At 44.1% G+C, this 24,834-nt stretch overlaps 1 protein-coding gene across 1 annotated transcript in view; it reads right to left on the bottom strand.

The window, feature by feature from the left end:
* The window catches only part of SRD5A3 (steroid 5 alpha-reductase 3), a 35,672-nt gene extending 13,750 nt beyond the window's left edge, over nucleotides 1-21,922 (bottom strand). Inside the window, exons 1-3 of the mRNA XM_006898086.1 lie at nucleotides 21,702-21,922; nucleotides 6,612-6,754; nucleotides 5,328-5,525 (exon numbers count right to left, since the gene is read on the bottom strand). Coding sequence (XP_006898148.1) covers nucleotides 5,328-5,525; nucleotides 6,612-6,754; nucleotides 21,702-21,922 — 562 coding nt within the window. The remainder of the gene's footprint in view (nucleotides 1-5,327; nucleotides 5,526-6,611; nucleotides 6,755-21,701) is intronic.
* Between the last annotated feature and the right edge of the window lie 2,912 nt (nucleotides 21,923-24,834).

Below are 24,834 nucleotides of genomic sequence, written 5' to 3' on the forward strand. Positions count from 1 at the left end.
CTCAGTTCTCATTTTCTCAGGGTATATTCCAAGCAGTGGAATGGCTGGGTCATATGGAATTTCTATGTTCCGCTTTTCGAGGACACCAAACTGCTTCCAGAGTGGCTGTACCATTTTAAAATCCCACCAAAAATAACAGTTCCTATCTTGGGAGGCAAGGATTTTTGAGGCTCTGTCTCACATACTTTGAGCATGTCGCTAGTCCTTAGAGAAGGACATCATGCTTGAAAGGATGGAGGGACAGCGCAGGAGGGGAAGACTCCGGAAGAGATGGACTAACACAGTTGCTGGGATAATGAGGTTATGTATACCAGAGACAGTGAGATGGCTCAGGATAGGGCAGGATTCAGAATTATTTTGTATAGGGTCGCTATGAGTCACAGGTGACTTGATGGTACAGGATGACAACAAAGGAATTCTTGTGGCTTCTTATTGTTAAGTTCTGTCTGGTCAAGTATGACCCAAAGCGACCCTATGAATAACAGATCTGAACCCTTTCCTATCTTGTGTCATCCTCACAATTCCTGACATATTAGAGCCCATTGTAGTAGTCACTGTGCCAGTCCACCTGGTGAAGGGTCTTCTGTTCCTTTGCTGATCCTCTACCTTTCCAATGATGACGTCCCTTTCCAAGAAAGAGCCTCTCCTGGCAACATGCCTGAGTACATGAGGCAAAAAGCTTTATTATCTGTGCCTTCAAGGAGCAGTCTGGCTGCACTATTTTCAAGGCCTCTCTGTTCTTTTGGCCATCCATGGGATGTCCAGTGCTCTTCTCTAACACCACAGCTCAAAGGCATCAGTTCTTCTTCTGTCATCCTTATTCATCATCTAGCTCTCGGTTGCATAGCATGTGACTGGAAGATCAAGACCTTAATCTGATGCATGTTAGTCTTCAAAGTGACATCATTGCTCCTCAATAATTTGGAGAGGCCCCTGACTGCAGATTTTCCCAGTACAATATGTCTTCTGATTTCCTGACTGCTGGTACCAAGGTTGTTGATGGCTTAGTGGTAACGAATTCAACTGCCAACTCAAAGGTATGCAGTTTGAATCCACCAGCTTCTCTGAAAGAGAAAGATGGGAAATCTCCTTTCATGTGATTTACTGCCTCTGAAAACCTACTGGAGGGTCAGATATATCTTGGCTCAGATTCCATGGTACACCACCACCACCATCACAACAGGATCTCAACTTTTGTGTTAAACTAAACCACATCCAGCTGCCCCAGGTAAGTCATCAGGCTTAAGAGCATACTTCCTCCTCCCTTGGTCAGCCTGGAAGTAGTAACCTACTTTAACTACATTCTTGCAGAATACAAATTGCCAGACTAGCCCCCTGGCCAATTTTACACTAAGAAAGAGCTCAGAATGCTATCTGAACTTTGGTTAGAAAACTCAAATGGATTCAGGGCCCAGCTACAGCCTTTAGCCTTCTACAAACTAAGTGCTTCAGAATTTAAGCTCTAAGGCTCTGCCAATGAATTATTAAGACGAACTGAAATGACTTCCTGAATGTCAAGCAGGTAAAATGAAAAGCAAATCACTTTCACAGGGAAGAGTGTAGCAAGGTGTTTTGGCTCATTTCGTTGACCACAGAGGACACTTCAGAAGGTACATGTAAGTCCCCACAGAGCCAAACAGATGGCAAACTAAAAACAAAACACTCCAAAACAACAAAACCTCCTACTCATTACTGTCTAGCTGGAACCAATTCACAGTTCAACCTCAGAGGCTGTACATTGCATGTGAGTAGATTGGCCCCATCTATCTCCTGCAGATGCACCTTAGTCCTCAAACTGGTATCATTTATTACTCCTCAATAATTTGAAGAGGTCCCTAATTGCAGACTTTTCCAATGCAATACGTCTCCTGATTTCCTAACTCCTGGTACCAAGGGTGTTAATTGTGGATCCAAGTAAGATGAGGTTGTTGATAGTTTCAATCTTTTCTCTACCTATCACAGTGCTGCCTATAGGTTCAGAGGTAATAATCTGAATCCAGGGTTAAAGTGCATCTGATTCAGGCAATGGTCTTTTCAATCACTTGCTAGGCATCTCAGTGCTGGACAATGAATAAGGATGCTAGAATAAGAACTGATGCCTTTGAGCTGTGGTGTTGGAGAAGAGTATTTAACACGGACAGCCCAAAGAACAAACAAATATGTCCTGGAGAGGATGCAGCCAGGGCATTTTTGGAGGCCAAGATGACAAGGCTTTGCCTCACATACTTCAGGCATATTCCCAGGAGGGGTTATTTCTTGGAGAAGGGGCATGATGTTGAGAAGGATGGAGGGTTAGCAAAGGTGAGGGAAGACTCTTGACCAAGTGGATTCACACAGTGACTGCTGCAATGGGTTCCTGTGTGTCAGGAAGCGTGAGGATGGCACAGGATAGGACAGGGTTCAGATCTGTTGTTCATAGGGTTGCTACGGGTCATACTGGACTTGACGGCACCTGACAATAACAGTATCTCCTGGTGAGCTGCCAGCAAATTAGAATTAACAGAGGAGCCGACACCTTTGGATTAGCAGTGCAACCCACTATGGACTGTATTACTAGGGCTCCCTAGATTGAAAACTACTGAATTACCAAGGTACTTTGGAAAGAAATGAGACTGGAAATGATTGCTCAAATCATGACCTGAGCTGACAATGTAAATGCCACTGCACAGAGGTCAGAGGACTTAGGTGGGAAGATTTGAGCTGAGTGGCTGGAACCAATGAATAATTCACAAACTGGGAATGACTTTCAATAAGCTGTATTTTGAAAACAATTACTCAAACCAAAGAGACATTAAAATGAACCACAGCGCGGACAGGACTTAGAAGGGGCACGCTGACTCTGAAAGCAGACCTGAGAGGGAGCTCCTTTCAGTGTCAGAAGTCTCTAGAACTCAGCCTCGAGTTTCTGTGCATGGACAGGGCTACTTCAAAAAGCCTTTCCTATGACGTCTGAGCTCCTATGGCTCCTACGGTCTTGTTTATTTCAGCCACTCATGTCAACCCCCCAAATTATGTGGATTCTGTGCATTTAGCAGGTATTGTTTTAGCAAAATCCCCCAGTCACAAAGAGTTGTAACTATCTCACAGCTAAACCTCCACCGGGTTTCTGAGGCTGTAAATCACTTGGAAAGAGACTGCCCACCTTTCTCCACAGTGGCTGCTGGTGGATTCCAGTCATGAGAGGTGCTGCCACCTTGGTGTTAGCAGCCCACCTCCGTAAAGCCTCCACCACCAGAGCTCCAGTCTTAGGGAACAAAACCACCCATCCCCTTAAACAAACACATCAATTACTCAACTGCTTGTCCTTTTTATAAACCAAGGTCACAATTTTGCTTGCCCCTTCTGGGCCAGTTGAGAGTTTACGTCCAGACACACCTTCCCCTCCAGCCCCCTCCTGTCCCACTTTATTATTTTTTAAAATTATGATTTTAACAAAAGTTTACAGAGAAATTGGATTTCCATTCATTTATTATTGCACATTTTCTTCCCTCCCTCTTGCCCTCCCCCCCCTCCCCCAGTTTGCTCTTCTCTTTGAAAAAGAATTCTTTCACTGTTGCACAATTTTCCATCCACCTCCAGTCCACTTTGCTATGTACCTCTTGTTCTGGACTGTTGTCATGCAAATAATACCGAATCATATACTCCTTTTAAAAAGTTACAAAGCACTCCTCTCTGACGCTCCCTTCAGTGTCTCACAGGGAATAACAGATTTGTTACCATGGAGATAATCACAGGACTAAATGTCATAAGAATGACATCTTCCTCCCTCTTCAAATCAAAGCTGTTTGCCATAGGCCCAATCACTTCTTTTGCACATTTTCTATGATTTAACCTTACCCGACAACTACTAACCCCATCAACCTCAGAACCTCTACTATCCCTCCATCCAACATGCCAGGTGAAGGCTTGCTTGTCTCCTGTTCTTGGCTGTGTGCTTGCTTCCTGTTCAATTCTTCACTAGCCTTTCTTTCCCGCCACAGGACAAGCCCAGTAACTTTGGGAAATCCCACACCCCATTTCTACATCCCAGACAGAGCTTCCTGAATACTTAGTGGCCTACTGGGTAAGGAGTTGAGCTGCCAGCCCAAAAGCAGGCAGTTTGAATCCACTAGTAGCTCTGTGGAAGAAAGATGGGCAATCTTTTCCCTTGCATTTTACAGCTCTGAAGACCGCCAGGAGGGTCAGCTATGAGTCAGTTCCTATGTAACAGCACACAATAACAAACATACTATCTTCATGGAAGTCATTCCACTTTCTCCTGATGTTGGTGTCTCTACGGTTTTTGAAGCCATGGTTACTGCGAGGTCCTTGGGTATGCTCACTTTTAAATATTGACTGCTGTTATATGCCGTCAAGTTGGAACTGACTCATAGCTAACTTGGCTGCACAGGAGGAGATGGTCCATGTTCTTCCCACAAAGCAGAGTGTAGCTTTAAACCAGGTGCCTTTGGGTTGACAGCACAGCACCTTACCAGTAGCCCACATGTAGTCCTTTAATGGATCTACTGTTGTTAGTCGCTGTCGATCCAATAAACAACAGATCTGAACTCCGTCCTATTCTGTGCCATTCTCATAATCTCTGACCTACCTGAGCCCATTGCTGCAGTCACTGTATCAATCCACCTGGTCGAGACCTCCTCTCTTTCACTGCCCCTCCACCTCACAAGCAAGATGGCCCTCTCTAATGAAAAGACTCTCCTAGCAACATGATCAAAATATGTGAGATAACATTTCATCACCTCTGCCTCCAAGCAGCACCCTGGCTGCACCTTCTCCAAGATGTATGTTTGTTCTTTTGGCAGTCCATGGAACAGTCAGCCCTCTTCTCCAACACCACAACTCAAAGGCATCAATTCTTCTGTCATCCTTCCTCACTGTCCACTTCTCAGCAGCATAGCAAGTGATGGAAAAGACTATGGCCTGGATGAGGCACACTCTCAGGTGTCAAACTCTGTCACTGCTCCTCAGTAACTTGAGACGTTCCTGACTGCAGACTTTCCCAGGGCAGTATGTTTCCTGGTCTCCTGACTGCTGGTACCAAGTGTACTGATTGTGGATCCAAGTTAGACGAAGTCAATGGCAGTCTCAATCTTTTCTCCATCTTTTGTTTTCCTGATGTTGAGATGCACTTTCTGCAGCAAGAGCTTCAAGTCCTCACTTTCAACAATTTCCTCATAGAGTCTAAACTCTTCAAAGGCAAAGCAGGTGAGTATTGCTTCCTACTCTGGAACTTATACTTGGCAGAGAGTCTTACCTGATGGGCATACATCCTGTAAGTTAATGGACACACCCGGAGCCTGGTCTGATAATGACCAGTGACCACTCACCTTTCTGCCCATCCAGCGGCACTTGGCTCAGCACGGTGAGGCCGATGAGGATGTAGTAGAAAAGTCCAAAGCCGTACTGTACGACATGAATCACGGCATTGGAGAAGACACTGACGTAGGTGCACTCGAAGAGCCTCCGCAAGCTGTGCAGCCACAGAAACACTAACACCAGGAAGGATGAAAGGGCGAGCTCACCGCCTGGAATTCAGAACGCGACACAGTCAGCACCTCGGAGGGGCTCACTGGAAGCCATGCATCCTCGCTCCAGTCAGCGTACTACACAAGGTCAGAACTAGGACAACGTCTACACAGCGCCTTATTCACCGTCTTCCATGCTGTTTGCCTGTGGTTGGGTTTGGGGGGGTTTTATCAATGAGGAAGTGGGCTAGGCAAAGCTGAAGAATTTGGCTCAAGGGTAGCTATATATTAGTGGCAGAAGAAGGGCACCCCCAAGTCCCTTGACAACATATCACGTGAGAGTCCTGCTGGGAGGTGGGCACCCCTGGTAGGGTCTGTGCGCTCTAGTTCCTGGAATTAGTAAGCTAAACCTGTTCATGCTGAGTCAACTCTGACTCCTGCAACTCGTACGCTGCAGGGTAGAACTGCTCTCTAGGGTTTCCTTTGCTGTGAGGCATATGACAGTGATAATTTCACAGGGAGTTCAGAGACACGACTTGGGTTGAAACTCTCGAAAGTAGACGGTTTCCAAGCACACCTGAGAGATCCTAAATGCTTTTTCCCTTAATTTTATACTGGTTTGCTTTCAAATTTTGTATACATTGTTTTAACACCAGATCTTTCCCATTTCCTTTATCCACCCCTCTCTCTGTCAATTATATTGTGTGACCCTATGATTCCTCCCCTTCTCCCCACCTATCCTCACCCCTCTGCTCCTATTCTCTCCCCCCTTGGATCTTCATACACATTTTATCTAGTTACCTTTCTATTTCTACAATAATGGTCAGACTTCTTTATAAATTTATCAGCAACACTAAAAATATCGGAGAGAGAATGGTCAGTCCTGGTCACATCACTATATCTACAGAGAAGCCGCCAACCCCACCACTCATTCCTGGCTCTGCAGTCTTCTCAGGGAAGAACTTGGGCACACTCTGGGCCAGCTCTCTGTGAATCATGCAAGATGTTCTGCTCATATCCTCCCCTTGGCAGGCCCAGGTTGAGAGAAGCCAGAGAATAGCTCAGAAACGCCCAGGCCAGCTTCCCTACAGACAGGAACAACAGGCCCAAGATGCAATGCAAGCAACCAACCTTGGCACTTGTTACCTTGGTACTGGGTGGCCCCAAGGATTCTCAGCAAGCCGTGAAGCCAGTCTGGAAAAGGTGCTCCCAGGAACAGAGATTGAGCAAGGCACCAAAGCAGGAAGCCATTCCACATCACCGAGATGATATAGAAGTGTGCAAAGTACCTGCAAGAGGAAAATAATATTGAAGGTGAAAACAACAGAAAACCAAGGGTAATGCTCGCTCTAAAAAAAACCAAACCAAACCAAACAACTCTCATTACCCTCCAGTCAGAGGTGACTCAGCAGACTTTCAGAGAGAGAGTTTTCAGAGACTGCAAATCTCATGGAGATTGCCCATCATTTCCCCTTAGAGCACCTGCTGGATTCGAACCACCAAGAGTGGAACCACCTTTGGGTTAGCAGCACAACTCCTTACCCACTAATCCACCAGAGCACTCTTGCTATCTAGTAGATTTCCACTCATAGCCATCCACAAGTTTCAGAGTTGAACTGCTTATGGGGTTTCTTGGCTGTAATCTCCATGGAAGCAGAATGCCAAGCCATTTGTGGCACCCAAATCACTATGCAGGGGTCATTTTTAGTTTCCATGCCTCTGTTTCTCCCATTTCCAAATTGTATTTTTGCTTTTTTGACAGAACTTGAATTCTTCTGGTTTTTAAAATTTCCTTTCAGATGACAGAGTGAATTAACCTCCAGGAAAGAGACCCTCTCTGAGTAAACAGAGAACAAAGCTGACCTTGTAAAACTTAGACTGAGGGTTAATTAGCATAGCTCATCTCAGGGTAACATGATTGGGCTCAAGTTCCAAAGAAGGGCGATCCCAGGGCCAGGCAGAGAGCATATGCCACAGATGCTGAGAACTCAAGCCCCATGTGTGAGAGAAATTTACAACCCAAGCAGCAATGCAGCAACAGCCACACAACCGTTACACAGGATTTCTTTAATCAAAGGAAAAACTTCAGAGTGTTTTTTTTAATGACTAATAGAAGATTTATTTAAGCAATAATACACAGTCATCTCTGTCACACTTAATATGAGATGTTAAATGGGCGTTCCCATTTTCCTTCCTGGATATGTCTTTCTTTTCTATCTCTTTCATTTTTGAAAACATAGTACCAGAAGAAGAGGGGCCCAAGGCCAAACACAGCTCCTATGAGAGAGAGCTTGGGAGTGGGCCTGAAATTGGGATACACATTTGCTGATTTTGCATATGTCCAACAAGTCAAGGCAGGATCTTCAATGATCATCTTCCGGTTGGGGTCACTGAGGTGAAGCAGATACTCCCGTTTAAGCCGGGATCTAATGGCCAGCCACTCGGTTTGAGCCCGCCGAGTCTCTGGAGAGATGTCGTATTCGGCTGGGTCGAGGGTAGCAGGTAGAGTGGCCAGGCGTGATGGCTTGTACTCGGGGAACGACATCTTGGCGACCGGGAGCGCAATTGCGCCTGCCCAGAGTTTTTCTGATGTAGTGATTTTACTAAACCATGTGGACAGAGGTGCACCTGATTCAAGTCATTGTCTTTTCAATCACTTCCTATGCATCTGAGAACCATACAGTGTATAATGATGACAGAAGAAGAACTGACACCTTTGAGCTGTGGTGTTGGAGAATAGCACTGAACATCCCATGGACGGCCAAGAAAACGTATGTCTTGGAGGGGGTGCAGCCAAAGTGTTCCTTAGAGGCAAGGATGAGGAAATCTTGTCTCACATATTTGGGGTGTGCTGTTAAGAAGGGTCATTCTCTGGAAGTGGACATTATGCTTGGAAAGGTGGATGGTCAGCAAAAGAGAGGAAGACCCTCAACGAGACAGACTGACACACAGTGACTGCAGGACTGGCCTCGAGGATGACACAGGATAGGCCAAGGTTTAGATCCACTATTCATAGAGTTACTACAAGTAATATTTGACTCAATGGCACTTAACAAGAATATCACGGGAGCTCTGGAAGCCATGTAGGTAAGGAGTTGCACTGTCTACCCAAAGGCATGTGGTTTGAGTTCACCAACTGCTCCAAGGACAAAGAGGGCAATCTCCTATGCAACTTACTGCTGGAGGGTCAGCTATGAGTTGGTTCTGACTTGATGGCACAGAACAACAACAGAGTAACTTCTATTATAAGATGATAGTGTCAGATTACTCAATAATATGACCTTGTTATTATGTGTCATTAAGACTCATAGTGACCCTTTGAACAACAGATCTGAACTCTGTCTGAGCATGTCTTGTGCTTATTTAGAAATTTGTAGTAAAAAAAAAATCTGAATTTATTTTCATGACATCAGAGTTTCTGCTTCTAGCTATGGCTGGTATCTGTCTCTCTCACAACCACACAACACTTTGATTCTACAGAATCTCTTTTCAAATTTGCAATCACTCTGATGCCCTAGCAGAGAGGGAGTGCTGGCATCACAAAGGCAGGAGTTTTAAATCCACCAACTTCTCTGAGGGAGAAGGATGGGCAATCTCCTCCCATGTCTTTTACAGCCTCTGAAAACCCACTAGGGGAGTTGGGTTGGCTCAACGAGAGGTAGCCAGTATGTCAGGCCATGCCTGCCTTGTTTACGCATGCTCACCTAACTGAAATAATCTGCTTCTGAAATATCATAGCTATAAAGCTAGGTATTGTCCACAGTGGTAACAGTTCTCATATAACCAAACCTGACACACTGCTATCAGATTCACCCACAGACAGAGCAGAATAATCTTTACTTTTTACACAAGCAGGCTGCCTCATCTTCCTCTCACTGAGGAAGGAGTGGTTGGTGAGTTCGAACTGCCAAGCTTTTGGTTAGCAGTTGAGTTCTGTAAGCACTGTACCCCCACCACTCCTTTCTCATACAACTCGAACTCATGGTTGTTGAGTCAGAACAGAATCATAGCTGATGCTCCACTGCATTTCTGAGACTTCAGATCTGAATGAGGGGCGATTGCCCATCTTCCTTATACAACAGCTCTGGCTATTCTGCAATTAGCAATTTTGCAAATGAAGTAAGAAACAAAACGAAGACAATTCAGTCTCTCACTGTGAATTTAACAATGCTGGAAGATGATGCTCATTTGCTGAAGGAAAATCACTTAGTGTGGCATATAAAGGCTCAGGGTCTCTGGAGCCTCCTTTACCTGCATTTCCTCACCAGGTTCCTGTTTCAAACAACTGTAAACCTCTCTGTCTCTAGAGTTGGCTTGAAGTCATGTGACCTTCTCTGGGGCAATATGTTTAAATGTTCTTTCGCTCATTTATTTACTAGACCCGCAGTCAGAGTAACTCACTTCTATGACTGCAACCATCCTTCCAGGCCCCACTGAACAAGGCTAACTCTAATTCCACCTACTACCTCTTGTTGTTATGTGCTGTTGATTCACTTGCCACTCATAGCAACCTTATGTACGACAGCTCTGAACCCTGCTCCATCCTGTGCCAAACGCACTGTCTCTGACACACTTACCCCTATTACCCTAGTAGTCACTTAGTCAATCCATCTCAAGAATCTTCCTCTCTTGTGCTGTCCCCCTACCCTCCCAAGCATGAGGTCCCTCTTCAAGGACTGATTTCTCCTTGTAACATGTCCAAAGTATGTCAGATGGAGATTCAGAAACCTTGCCTCCAAGGAGCAAACTGGTTTCACCTTCTCAAGGATGAACCTGTTTGTTCTCCTAGCAGTCCATTCAAAACTCTTCTCCAGCACCACAGCTCAAAGGCATCAATTCTCCTTCTGTCATCTTTACTTTTCCAGCTCCCCAGTGCATAGCAAGCAATTGCAAAGTATATGGTCTATATCAGGTGCACCTTAGTCTCCACACTGTCATGACTGCTCTTCAGTACTCTGGAGAAGTCTCTGACAGCAGACTTTCCCAGTGCAATTTGTCTTTTGATTTCCTGGCTGCTGGTACGAAGAATGTTGACTGTGGAGCTAAACAAACTGAAGGTGTTAACAAGCTCATTCTCTTCACCATCTATCACTAGCTCTTAATATTTTGCTTATCTGGTGCTGACTGCTTCCTAACTCAACAGCCATGCATGTAGTCAGCCTCTGCCTCTTGGGCCTGGTCTTGGCTGGTTGCCAAGACTGGATTACATGTGATCTAAGGGGACAAGGGCAGGTAAGCTGGCAGTACGTGCCTCTGCAGGCTCCTGTGGACAGGGGAGTGTCTCAGGACCCATTTCTGGGCTGGTAGCTTAATTATTTCACAAATATTTATTAAGCACTTAAGATGGACTAGGCAATGTTCTCTGAGAGGAGACATGGTAGAGAGCAAACAGAACATGTCCTTGCTTTGGTGACCTTTACCTTCTGGGGAAGAGTCAACAATGAAACCACAGTCACCTGACATCACAGCGACAGTAAAGGGGTAGGGTGAGGGGCAGAGAGGGGGTCTTCCGGATCATTGGTGCAGGGCAGCTATCTGGATAGACTAAATAACCCTTTGTGGATGTGAATGTCCCAGGCAAAGGACAAGAACACCACTGAGGTCCTGCGGAGCTGGGGGGGGCGGGAGGGGGGAGAAGGATGGCAGCATATGCCAGATCTGTCCAAGGGCACTTGTGTGACTGGCAGAAAGAGGAAGTCAGAATTGTGTGGGCAGAAGACACATGGTCTTGTAAGGGAGCTGGCTTTTAAGTGCAGTGGGGCATTGCTTGAACTGAGGCCTCTCTTGTTGTTAGTTGCCACCGTGTTGAGTGGACTCACAGCGACCCTACAGCTCTGAACCCTGTCCTATCCTCATTTCTGACGCACTTAAGCCCAGTGCTGCAGTCACTCTGTCAATCCATCTCGGTGGGGTCCTTCTCTTTTTTGCTGACTCTCCACTTTTCCTAGCATGATTTCCCTCTCCAAGGAATAACCTTTCCTAGCAACATGCTCAAACAATGTGAGACAAAAGCTTCTTCATCTTTGTTTCCAAGGAGCACTGTGGCTACGCATTCTCCAAGACACACATTCGTTGTTTTGGTAATCCAGGGAATATCTGGGATTCTTCTCCAGCATAGAGTCTCCTTTGGTCAGCCTTAGTCACTGTTCAGCTCTCAGATGCAGAGCAAATAAGTGAAAAGACTGTGGCCTGGATTAGGTGTACGTTAGTCTCCAGAATAATGTCATTTCTCTTTAGTACTTTGGAGAGGTCTCTGCCAGTATACTTTTCCAATGTCATTCTTCTCTTCATTTCCTGGCTGCTGATACCAACATTGTGGAGACGAACAAGTTCAAGCTGTTAACAATCTCAATCTTCAACATGCATCACAAAGCTGCCAATAGGCCCAGTGGTGAAAATCTTTGTTTTCTTAATATTGAGCTTCAGTCCATACTGAAGGCTGCCTGCAGTCCTTGACCTTGTGCAGCAGGCGCTTCAGGTCCTCTTCAGTTTCAGCAAGCAGGGCTGTGTCATCTGCATAATGCACATGAATTGTTGATGAAACTTTCTCCAATCCTGATAGCATATTCCTCCTTATAGCGCCCAGTCTCCTGGATGGGCTTAATTAAGGTTATTTCATTTCACCGTCACAACAATGTAATAAAGTTTATGTGGTTATTTTCATGCGGCAGATGAGTTATCCAAGGACACACAGCGAGTGGCGGCACTTGGCTCCAGACCCAGCCCTGACGACTCTGAAGTTGAAACCACACGTCTGAACTCCTATGTGCATGGGCTTGTCTGAGCCTGCTCTTCCAGGCCCTGCATCCCATGTACCAATTTGATCAAGGGAAAAGCCAATTTGTTTGTTATAAGCTGCTTAAGCCACATCTAGCCGAGCTCTCCCTGTGCCTCGGTGGTATTTATTCACAGCTTGGTTGTTTTATTTTGCTCACCCAATTTCCCTCTGCAGAGAACATTTTCTACCTTTTATGTAAATCATAGTTCTTGCTTTTTAAAAAGAGACCTAGCGCGGGTCTTAAAAAGCAAATCTAAAAATGGGCGCTTCCTTCTGTTTTAAGACACTAAACTCTAAAAGGCTTTCTAACGCAGTATCTGTCTTCTTTACTAGAATATATACATCAAGAACTTAGCATAGCTTCTAGCATAGCTTCTCATTGCCATCACGTCAGAACTAATTCACAACTGACCCTGTTATTGGGTTTCTGAGGCTGTACATCTAGGAGAAGACTCCCATCCACGTCCTGACATGGAGCCAAACCTGGAGAGGTGGGGCTGTAGCGTTAACAGTGTAACTCCCTCCACACTATGCTTCCAGGGCACAACTGGCTTTCTAGAAATACTGGTTGTTATGGATTATAACTGTGACCCACAAAGTAAGTATTATAAATGCTAACTCCTATTTTATTGTTAGGCCTTGTTGATTTGAGTATGACTCATAACGGCCCTATGAATAGCCCATTTGAATCCTGCCTTATCCTGTGCCATCCTCATCATCTCTAAGACACTAGGGTCCACAGGGTCTTCCTCTCCATCAATGATCCTTTCCAAGGAATAATCAATGAAACTTTATCATCTTTGCCCCCAAGGAGCGTTGTGTCATCAGCATAAAGTAGGTTGTTGATGAGTCTTCCTCTAATCCTGATGCCACACTCCTCTTCACACAGTTCAGCTTTGTGAATGATTTGCTCACTATAAAGACTGAATAGGTATGGAGAGAGGATACAACCCTGACACACACTCTTTCTGATCTTAAACCATGCAGTGTTCTCTTGTTCTGTTCCCGGAACAGCCTCTTGGCCTAGCTAGAGATTTTGTATGAGCACAATTAAGAGTTCTGGGGTTCACATTCTTCTCAATGTAAGCCACAATTTGTTATGATCCACACAGTTAAATGCCTTAGTCAATAAAATACAAATATACATTCTTCTGGTATCCTCTGCTTTCAGCCAGGATTAATCTGACACCAGCAATCACATCTCTGGTGCTGCAGCCTCTTCTAAATCCTGCTTGTACTTCTGGCAGAGTCCCTGTCAATGTACTGTTCCAACTGTTTTTAACAATCTTCAGCAATATTTTGCTTGCATGAGATAGTAATGATACTGTCTGATAGTTTCCACATTCTGTTGAATCACCTTTCTCAGGAACGGGAATAAATACGAATCTCTTCAAGTCAGTCGGCCAGGGAGCTGTCCTTCAAGTTTCCTGGCATAAAGTGGTGAGCATAACCAGGCCTGCATCTGGATGTGGTAATGATCTCATTTGATATGAAGTGTCTTTATTACATTAAGTGGTAGTGTTGGTGCAGGCTGTGTTTTGAGCCAATCTCTTTTGAGATATGAAAGAGCTGGTTAAGCAGGCAATGGAGGAAGATATGCTGTGCCACACGAAGTTCACCAGGAAGGCCAAGGATTAGAGGCTGAAAAGAGACAAAAGCCTTCTCCTTGAGCTAAGGATAAAGAAAGAAAGCTAGTGCCCTGAATTTAAATCCCTGGCCTCCAGGACTGTGAGAAAAGACATTTGTTTGTTAGAGCCATCCATATGGGGTATTTCTGCTACAGCAGCGCTAGGGAACAAAGCAACTGTTCAAATAACTGAATGAAAAAGAAGGTATTTCACCCAAAGTCGCTCACAGAGTAAGCTCTACAGTTAAAAAATCCAAACTTATAAACTTTTTTTTTTGTCATTCAGTCAAAAAAATTTCAGAGCCTTGTTGTTGGTCAGGCATTGATTTAATGATATAATAAACAAGGTTACTACCTCAGGGATGTTGTTATGTGCCATTAAGTTGCCTGACACTCATAGGGACCCTATGCACAATAGCTTTGAAGCCTGCCCTATCTTGAGCCATTCTCACTGTCTCCAACACACCTACCCACATTACCCCACTGCATCAATCCATTTCAACTCTCCGCCTTTCCAAGCATGATGTCCTTCTCCAAGGTTGCACAGAGCATGGGGGGAAGGGGGCAGAGAGAGAGAGTGTGCTTCAAAATCCTTGCCTCCAAGGAACAACTTGGTTTCACCCTCTGTAGGACAGATCTGTTTGTTCTCTTAGTAGTGTATGGTATATTATGTTCAGTACTCTTCTCCAGCACCACAACTACAATTCATACAGCAGAGGTTCTTCATATTTTTCACCATGGGCCCTTTGGTAGTCTGATGAAGACTACTGGCTTCTTTTAAAAGTGTTTTTAAAAGCATAAAATGAGATTGTTTTTGGTCAAATATTCTTCTAATTGGTATAGCACTGGTCTGTCCATTTGCTATGCAGAAATAACTTGTGGTTGCTATGATTCTGAAAACTGTTGAAACTGATGTGTCAAATGTAATAATGGTTACCGATGATGGACAATGTTTGGTGGAGCTCCCAGTTAAAACATGCTTGGAAGCAGAAGTGGCATCCACTTCCGAAACAGCTTGCCTCCGGAAACTCTATGAATGTGAAAAAATGATGAAAGGTATTCAAGTGTTCAGGTTTTGCCTTCATAGGGTCACTATGAGTCATCTACTATTGGATGACACTTAACAACAATAACAGCAACATAGAGAGAGCTCTGTTGGCCTAGCGGATAGAAAGCTACGCTATCAAGCCAAAGGTAGGTGATTATAACCTGTGGCCCTCAGGCCTGGTTTTGTTTTTGGTAAAAAATTCTTCTAAGTTGCATAGCATTGGTCTGTCCATTTGCTGTACAGAGGTAACTCGTAGTTAGTGTGATGTTAACATTGTGACACTGATATGTCAAAAGTGATAATGGTTACCCATAGTGGACAACTTGGAAGCAGAGGTGGCATCTACTTCTGAAATAGCTTGCTTCGGAAACTCTATGAATGTGGAGAAATGATTAAAGTCATACAAATGTTCAGGTCTTTTGTTCATAGGGTCGCTATGAGTCATCTACCACTCAATGGCACTTAACAACAACAACAACAAAATGAAATACCCAGAAATTACAAAGGAACTAGATCATATAAAAATATAGCAATCAATTATTAAGAAGCAAACTTGTGAGGGAGTAAATAATGTGCTTCTTAATAACAAGCATAAACAATAAGATGCAATAGTAGGAGAGGGGGACATTGCAGGATAGGGCAATGTTAGTGGCAGAGTTACAAATAACTCTTAGCAACAACAGCAACAGTGGGCTGAATGACTTGAGTATTTCTGAAGTAGTGAAGAGAATGGTATTTTGTAGTATCTACCACATTTTTTTTAAAATACAAAGCAAAACCCTGTGACAAAGTTGCCACCCACCCATAAGAATTCCAACTCATAGTTGTTATTGTTGATAGATGCCATGGAGTCGAGTATAACTCCCAGAGACCCTATGAACAAAAGATCTGAACCCCATTCTATCCTGAGCCATCCTCACACTTCCTGACACACAAGCAGTCACCATGTCAACCCACCTGGTTGAGGGTCTTCCTCTCCTTCACCTACACTCCACCCTTTCCAACATTAGGTCCCTCTCGAAGGAATAGCACCTCCTAGCAACCTGCCCAAAGTATGTGAAGCAAAGCGTCATCATGCTTGCTTCCAAAGAGCACTCCGGCTGTACCATCTCCAAGACATATCTGTTTGTTCTCTTGGCTGTCCATGGGATGTTCAGTGTTCTCCAACACCATAGTTAAAAGGTATCAATTCTTTTTTTTTTTCATCCTTATTCATGGTCCAGGTCTTGGATACATAGCTAGTAATCGGAAAGACCATGGCCTGAATCAGATGCACCTTAGTCCTCAAACTGACATTAGGACTCCTCAATAATTTGGAAAGGTCCCTAACTGCAGATTTTCCCAGTGCAATGCATCTCCTTATTTCCTGACTGTTCATATCAAGGGTGTTAATTGTGGATCCAAGAAAGATGAAGCTGTAAACAGTTTCAATCTCTCTCCATCCATCATAGCACAGCCTATTGGTCCAGTGGTTAGAATCTTTGTTTTCTTGATATTGAGACGTAATCCATACTGAAGTCTGCATTCCTTCATTTTCTGCAACAAGTGCTTCAAGTCCTCCTTACTTTCAGCAAGCAAGGTTGTGTCATCAGCATAACACAAGTTATTGATGAGTCTCCTTCTAATCCAACTCATAGAGACTCCATTTTCTGAGTTTCTGAGGGAGTAAATTTTAATGGGAGAGACTGCCCATATTTCTCCTAAGTAACAAAACTGTAGGTGCTGATAATCCTGTGGTTTGTTGCTGACGTTCATAATTAAGGAAATGTTGACCTTTAGCTAGAAGTTAGTAAGAATAAGAACATAAGTTTTGCTTCTAATCCAAGTTCATCCTAAATTCTGTATAGACATTTCTCTTCCCCCACTTTCCCCACCCCACCAGTTAAGAATCCCTGGACTCCAGTGGGCAATGTCTGGAAATCTCTCTGCTGTCTCCAGGGCTCAATTCAGTTGCAATGTTTTACTGCATTTTAAATTTTAAAGAACAGAACTGCTTCCATATACACTATGCAAGTCAAAAGGACTGGGAATCATGCTTTGACTACCTGATCGTTTAGCTTTTCTGGGAAATCAGACTCTAGAACCCAAACGGAAAACAAAAGAAGCAAACAAACAAAAAGCAAAAGGGTTAGGGAGCTCTGTTGTTGGCAGGAGTTGTGCTGTGAACCCAAAGGCAGGTGGTTCCAGTTCCATTTAGATGCTATGTGAAAGAAAGATGGAAATCTCTTCCTGTGTATGTTCAGCCTCAGACAGCTCACTGGAGGGTCAGCTATGAGTTGGTTCTGATTCCATGGCAATGAGTTGAGAGATGGGGGTAGTGGATACATAATTTCTATGATCTGTTTTAAGGATTTATTCTTGCTCGCTTTAGGAAAACTACTCCCAAACAAAATTGCCCAGTGCCCACTTTAGACGCAAAAAATGACTTAGAGTCATAGAGTGACTTAAGGGTTTTAAAAACTAAAAAAAAAAAAAAAAAAAAGCAACTCTCTCATTACTGTCGAGTGGTGAAGAGGCTGTAAATCATACAAGAGGAGATTGTCCATCTTTCTCTGTTGGACTGGCTGGTGGATCTGAACCTCCAAAGAGGGTTTTAGCCTATGCGTTATCAGTGCAACTTCTTATAGCCTCTGTCAGAAGAACTCTCATTTCACTTTGAAAATTACTATTAAAATCTGCACAAAGAAAAGAATTTTAATATAATCACATTATATAGCTAAGGGTAACTAATAATTACAAATTGGGATTAACCAAGCTATTACAAATGCCATACACCAAGCTTTTACATAATGCCACAATGTGGACCTATGTCATGCCCATCTGACCCCTCAGACCTGAGTCATGCCCATCTGACCCCTTCTTACACATGGAGTGAGATAGGCTGGTGGTTAAGAAATCCAGGTTTAAATCCTCACCTGTCCGGTTCAATTACCACCCACAACACCTATTAGCACTACTTGTGTCCTTTTAAGCGTCAGCTTGCAAATCCTTAAATGGTAGTAGCAATAATAATATCTCTCACTTGGATCTGTTAAGAGGCTTAAATGAGGACAGACATAAAGCGTACTAAGCAGTCATCAAAATGTATTGTAAGACTAGTAAAAGCTCTCCTTGGCTATTAACTGAGAACATCTCTTTGGCCATTATTATATTACTTATTACTAATTTTTCTCTACAATAAAAGAAAAAAACCACATTGTCTTTTAGACTATCTGCAAAACACAGAGAAGATTAAAGAAGGCTGTGTAATCCATTTCCTCTTTAATCACCTCCTGTTAATTTCATATAAACAAAAGCACAAAATGAAAAAGACACACACACAGACTCACAGACACACAGACATTTAAACAAAACTTTTGTTTCAGACATAGGGCTCCATGAAAATACTTTTGTTACTGACTTGTTTTTGTTGTACCTTCTCCATTACTAAATGTTGTTTTAAACTTCTTGTCGTTGCTAAGTGCTGTCAAGTAGAGCACGACTCATAGCAACCCTATGAATAAAAGACTTGAGCCCTATTCTATAACTATGGTCATTTCTCTATGTTCATAGAGTTTCCAGAGGCATGTTGTTTAGGAAGTAGAAGCCAATCCTGCTTCCAAGCCCATCTCAATCTGGGAGCTCAATCAAACACTGTCTACCATGGGTAAACTTTTGGCATTTGACAACCAGTGACACAGTGTTCAGCATCACAGGAACTCCAAATTACTCTAGTACAGCAAACTGACAGTACAGCAAATTGACTGTACCACTTAGAACAATGTTCTTCCCAAACACAATTAACACCAGGCCCAGGGACTTTTAAATAGAAAGGCCCACCCACCAGGTCCTGGTGGACTCTAAATAAGAAGCTTCCAGCCCACAGCTCATTATTAGCTAATGTCAGCAAATCCAATCTGCTCACACATGATTATGAACAAAATAAAAAACAAACAGTCCACTCCTGAGCTTCAGCCCAAACCAAGAGAACCCACCTTCCAGACTCCAACTGCCTCACACATGAGCCTTCAAACTGGAGACTTAGGCCCCAGTCGACTTTTAAATACAAAGGCCTGCCCACCAACAGTAACATAAAACTCCTGCTCTTGAATACTACAAGCTGCTCCTCTAGAATTCGAGAAGAATAAAAAAAAAAAGGCATAATTATTTCAGAACAAAGTAGTGATTACAAGAAACCCAAAGAGAACCAACTGCTGAAATAATGAATAAGGAAAAAAAGCATGTGGGTCTTTTCTTGGCTGTAATATGATGGTAGCCATAACTGTCGGGGTATAGGATCTAAAGGTGGAGGTGAGCACAGAGAACGCTTTTTACATGTGTTCTTTAGCCCAGGGATACTAAAACATTTCTCAAATTTAGCACATAAATTGTTGGATCTCACATTTCTTTAAGAAATAGATTACTCCCCTCCACTTTGTAACTTTAAAGGTGACAATCTAGGAATGCCAATACTATGAAGTAGGAAAAGAAGTAACATGAGTTTATCTCCTACCGCTAAACCTACTCATAGCTGAGCTCCATTGGATTTCCAAGGCTGTAAATCGCCATGGAGATTGACCACCTTTCTCCCCTGGAGTGGCTGGTGGATTCCAAGTGTCAGAGAGTCATGGCCTTGGGGTCAAAGCAGTGTAACACCCTAAGGACTATGACACCAGACCTCCCTGGTTACAGGTAGGATGGTGGCAATTTCCACTTGAAAAAGTCCAAAAAAACCATTGTATATTTCCACCTCCTCCCAAGGGTTTATTCTTTTATCGTCTAGTTCTCCTTTCTCAGTAACGTCTCACCAACCTTTCCTCAACAGTTCAAAGTGGAGGTTGTCTACATCTCAGAAGACAAATTATTATATTTTGTCCCTCGCACATCTATCCTTGAGCCTGGGGTACTGCATGTTTTGAGCAAGAAGTCAGGTGTTTAACTCAACTTATCAGGAATTGTATTCTCTCCATACAAATTCCTTGCCAGATGATTATTTAAGATGTATTACAATGATACACTGAAAATTCTGATCCTCTGGAACAGTGTTTGGTTGACTTTTTAACAGCTGTGCTCTAAATTCAAGAGGGGAGTGTGTGTGGAATCACAGCTTCCGAAAGTATCCCTTTTAGCCCCTGAAGTTTAAATCCTTTAAAATTGAAAGGGAGGAACACTGTAAATTTGCTTATGAAGTCATATGAAAGTCAAAGGTTTGGCTCTTCCTAAAATGTGCCATTTTGGACCAATATCTCTGTTTCACTTGCTGACATGCAGGCAAGGCACACCAGTGGTGAGGAAGGAGGTGGCCCCCACTTTGCCCTGGGTGGTCTCAGGAAAACTGAGGTTGAAGGGTCACCCGGCCTTTATTCCTACAATTAAGTTGCAGTAACCTTAAGCCTCGAGAATATGCTGGGAGGGAGCTCTGGTGGCCTAGTGACTAAGGACCTGCTCTGCCATCCTCAAAACACAAATACTGGCTAAAACCATTACTGCAGAATGAGCAGGAGGATCCAAGGGACAGGAAAGGGGAAGCAGAGGGGTGGGATGTGCAGCGGGGAGGATTAATTACCGGGTCGCACAATTTGATGGGTGGAGGGGGTGAGGGCAATGGGAAGGATCTGGTGTGAAAAACAATGTATTAGAATTTTGTAAATAAATTAGTATAAAAATAAAAGGGATATATGAATGGGTATTCTTGTCATTACAGAAGTCCAGAGTAAAGGCTGCATAGTGGAGTGGACTTGGGCGGGGAGGGATTGCATACCAATGAGAGAGTTTTTCTTTTCCTTTTCAAGGAGAAGAGTGAATTGGGGGGAACAGGGGTGGGTAGGGAGAAAAGTGCAGCAATGAATGACTAGAAACCCTAACTCTCTGTAAACTTCTATTAAAATGAATTTTAAAAATGTAAAAGAGAATGTCTATTTATAATGTATGAAACAATGTAAATGAAAGACTGTATAAAACAATGAATATGACTGAAACATACTGTAAAGGTATTATATGAAAAGTAATAAAAAACCAAACATATGGCTCTAATCCACTAGCCCCAGTCTCTAAAAATGATGGAGGGTCAGGTATGTGTAAGTTCTGATTTGTGGTACATAACAACAGAATGATAGGACTCTGATGGCGCAGTGGTTACACCCTCAGCCAGCAATTTGAACCCTCCAGCCAATCCGCAAGGATCCCCTGGTAGCCTAGTCATAAACTCTGCTGCAATCCCAAAGACATGTGGTTTGAATTCACCAGCTGCTCTGCGGGAGTCAATTGGCCTATCTCCTCCCATGCGATTTATCGCCTCAGAAAACCTGCCAGAGGTTCTGACTCCACAGCAAACAGCTGCCAATCCACCGGAGAAAGACATGGCAATTCGCAACATTCACAGCTTTGGAAACCCCTCAGGCCATTCGTTCTACTCTGTCCTAGAGTGCGGCTCTGAGCTGGAACGGACTCATGGCAGAGGGTATGGTTTTATGATCTGGGTGATGGGGAAGGGGACGAATTTTGGGGACAAAACCTTGCTGCCTGGTGATTAGGCCTAAGTTCAGAAGCGTCTTCGGTTTTCCCTAAAGGAGACACTCCGTGCGGGGACAAGTTCAAGGTCCTGCGCCCAAGCCAGAGCGCACGGCTCAGCTCCCTGCGCGTCTGTGGCCACTCGGGGCCCGCCGCACCCAGGGACACGAGGCGGACCCGGGCAGCGCCAAGCCGCCATCCGCGCGAGCGCACGCTCGCCTCTGCTGCCCCCTACCGGCCGCGCCGCGCCCTCTCGGAGCCCCGGCAGCCGGGGTTGGGCTGGGGCGCGGTTACCTCTTGGGGATATCAAAGGCCTGGCACGCAGCAGGGCGCTGCGGCCCCGCATGCTTGGTTTTCCCATAGCGGATCAGGTCCTGGAAAAGCGGGCAGCCCGGGAGCAAGCTGGCAGGCACGAGCTGCAGCAGCAGGGTCAGCAGGAAGGCGGTGGCCAGCGTGAGCCACAGCGCACGCAGCGGGTTCAGAGCGGAGAGCGCAGCCCCGGGCCAGGCAGCCATGGCCGGGACGCCGTATTTCCCCGCCTCGCGCACACGATTCGGGACTGAGCTAGTCAGAGCGGGGCAGGGCGGGGCGGTCAGAGCGGGGCGGGGCGTCATTGACGCAACTCGGGGGCGGGGACGCGTCCAACCCCGCCCGAGCCTGGAACCCTGGGCCAGAGGCGCCGCCTGGCGATGCGCAATCATGGCTTTGGGACTCGCTGGCAGGACTTGTTCCGGATCACTCTCCTGGTCTGATCTGACCATGGAAGGAACCCAACACAGACAGAAACAAATAATAGCACATGCCTTCAAAGAGGCATTATCGTGAATGTAAATGTACCGCCTTGTTGTTGTTGTTGTTAAGCACCATCGAATTTTAGGCGACTCATAGCATCCCTTTGAACGAAAGTCCTGAACACTTGTGTAACTTTCATCCTTTCTCCAGGTTCATAGGAGGAAGGAAGCAAGCTATTTTGGAAGTGGCTGCCACTCCCGCTTCCAAGCTTGTATTAATTGGGAGTTCCACAATTTAAAAATTTAAAATTTTAATTAAATTTATTTTTTCCTAAACTTAAGAAAGGAACCTTGGTGGTACAAAAATTTAGAGTGGAGCTGCTGATCCAAAGATTGCCTTTTCTGAGGGAGAAAGCCTTGATTATCTGCTTCAGTAAAGATTGTTGTTATATGCTGTCAACCCGCCTGTGACTCATAGCGACCCTATGAAAAATAGCTCTGAATCCTATTATATCTTGCAGTGAGCCAATATCACTGTCTCTGACACATCTACTCTCATTATCCCAGTTACTGTGTCAATTTATCTCATCCATGGTCTTCCTCTCCTGCGTTGTCCCCCACTTTTCCAAGCATGATGTCCTTCTCGAGCGACTGGTTCCTTCTGGCAGCATGCCCAAAGTATGTGAGATGGAGTCTTAAAATCTTTGTCACCAAGGAGTAGCTTGATTTCACTCTCTCCAGAACAGACCTGTTTGTTCTCTTGGCAATCCATGATATGTTCAATATTCTTCGCTAGCCCCACAACTCAAAGGCATCAGTCCTTCTTCTGCCATCCTTGCTCATTGTCTAGCTCTCTGATGTATAGCAAGTAATTGTGAAGACCATGGTCTGGATCAGGCACATCTTAATCTTGAGACTGACATTGTTGCTCTTTAGCACTCTGGAGAATTTTTTGGTAGCAGATTTTCCTGATAAAATTAGTCTTTTTATTTCATGGCTGATGGTGCCAAGAGTGTTGACTGTACACCTGAGCAAGTTGAAGTTGTTAACAATATCAATCTCTTCTCCAACTATCATGGTGCTGCCAGTTGGCCAAGTGATGAGAAACTTAGTTTTCTTGATGTTGAGCTTCAATCCATATTACAGACTACAGTCCTTGATCTTCTGCAGCAAATGCTTCAGGTCCTGCTCAGTTTCAGCAAACAAGGTTGTATCATCTACATAAAGGAAATTGTTGAAGAATCTCCCTCCAATCTTGATGTCACATTCCTCCTCATAAAGTCTAGCCTCCGAAATGATCTGTTTCACATATAGGGCATCCCTGATGCACTCCTTCCCCGATTTTGAACCATGCAGTGTCCCTTGATCTTTCTAAAGACTGTCTCCTGGTTCATGCATAGGTTTTAAATGAGAACAATCAGGTGTTCTGGGATTCCCACGGTTATCATGGTTAGCCACAATTTGTTGTGAACCACACAGTCAAATGCCTTTGCATAAAGACTACAGGTAGAAAACTCTTTGCTATAGTCCTGTCTCATGGGTCACTAGAAATTGGAATGGACTCTAGCATTTAACAACAGGGAATTTAACTAAAACATGGTAGAAGGGAGTGGCCTAGTAGGTAGGGAGTTGCTCTGCCAACCCCCAAAATAAGTTCGAATCCACCAGCTGCTCCTTTGGGAGAATGATGGGCAATTTCCTCTCATGTGATCTATAACCCCTGAAAACCCAGTGGAAGGTCAGCAATAAATAGGTTTCCACTCTCACCACTGGGCCTATTGGCAACCTTATGATAGATGGTGAAGAGATTTAGATTGTTGACAGCTTCAGTTTGCTTGGATCTATAATCAATACTCTTTTTTAAAAAAAATTAATTTTAATGAAAGTTTACAGAGACTTAGGGTTTCCAATCATTCATTGCTGCACTTTTCTCCCTGCTCTCCCTATTCCCCTACTTCACTCTTCTCTTTGAAGAGTAAAAGAAAAACTCTTTCATCATTATGCAATCCCTCCCCCCAAGTTCACTCGACTGTGGAGTCTTCATTCTGGACTCTTGTCATGACAATAATACCCAATCATATATCCCTTTAAACAGTTTTCCCCCTCATATGTTTCAATGCATTATACATCTTTCCTCCCCTCCTTCTCTGTTTTCGTTCAACCCCTATGTCAGTCCTGTTTTACAACAGTGGCCCTATGCAATATCTGTCCTTTTGTGACTGAGATATTTCATTCAGCATAATGTCCTCCAGGGTCATCCATTTTGCATATTTCATGAGTTCCTTGTTTTTCAATGCTGCATAGTATTCCATTGTGTGAATATTTCAGAATTTCTCTATCTATTCGTTTGTTGATGGGCACTTGGGTTGTTTCCAGCTCTTTGCTATTGCAAACAAAGCCGCAATGAACATATCTGCTTGGGTGGCAGTTATGGTTTCTTTAGGGTAAATTTCCAGTAGTGGAATTGCTGTGTCAAATGGTAGTTCTATTTGTAACTTTTTGAGAAAGCACCATATGGCCTTCCATAGTGGCTGCACCATTTTACTCTCCCACCAACAGTGAATAAGGGTTCCAGCTTCTCCACAACCTCACCAGTATTTGTTGCTTGCTGTTCTGTTAAATTTTGCTATTCTTACTGGGGTGAGGTGATATCTCATAGTTGTTTTGATTTGCATCTCTCTTAGAGCTAGGGATTT

Source organism: Elephantulus edwardii, unplaced genomic scaffold (assembly GCF_000299155.1).
Source record: "Elephantulus edwardii isolate Elephantulus edwardi_28Jun2011 unplaced genomic scaffold, EleEdw1.0 scaffold00220, whole genome shotgun sequence".
NCBI lineage: Eukaryota > Metazoa > Chordata > Mammalia > Macroscelidea > Macroscelididae > Elephantulus > Elephantulus edwardii.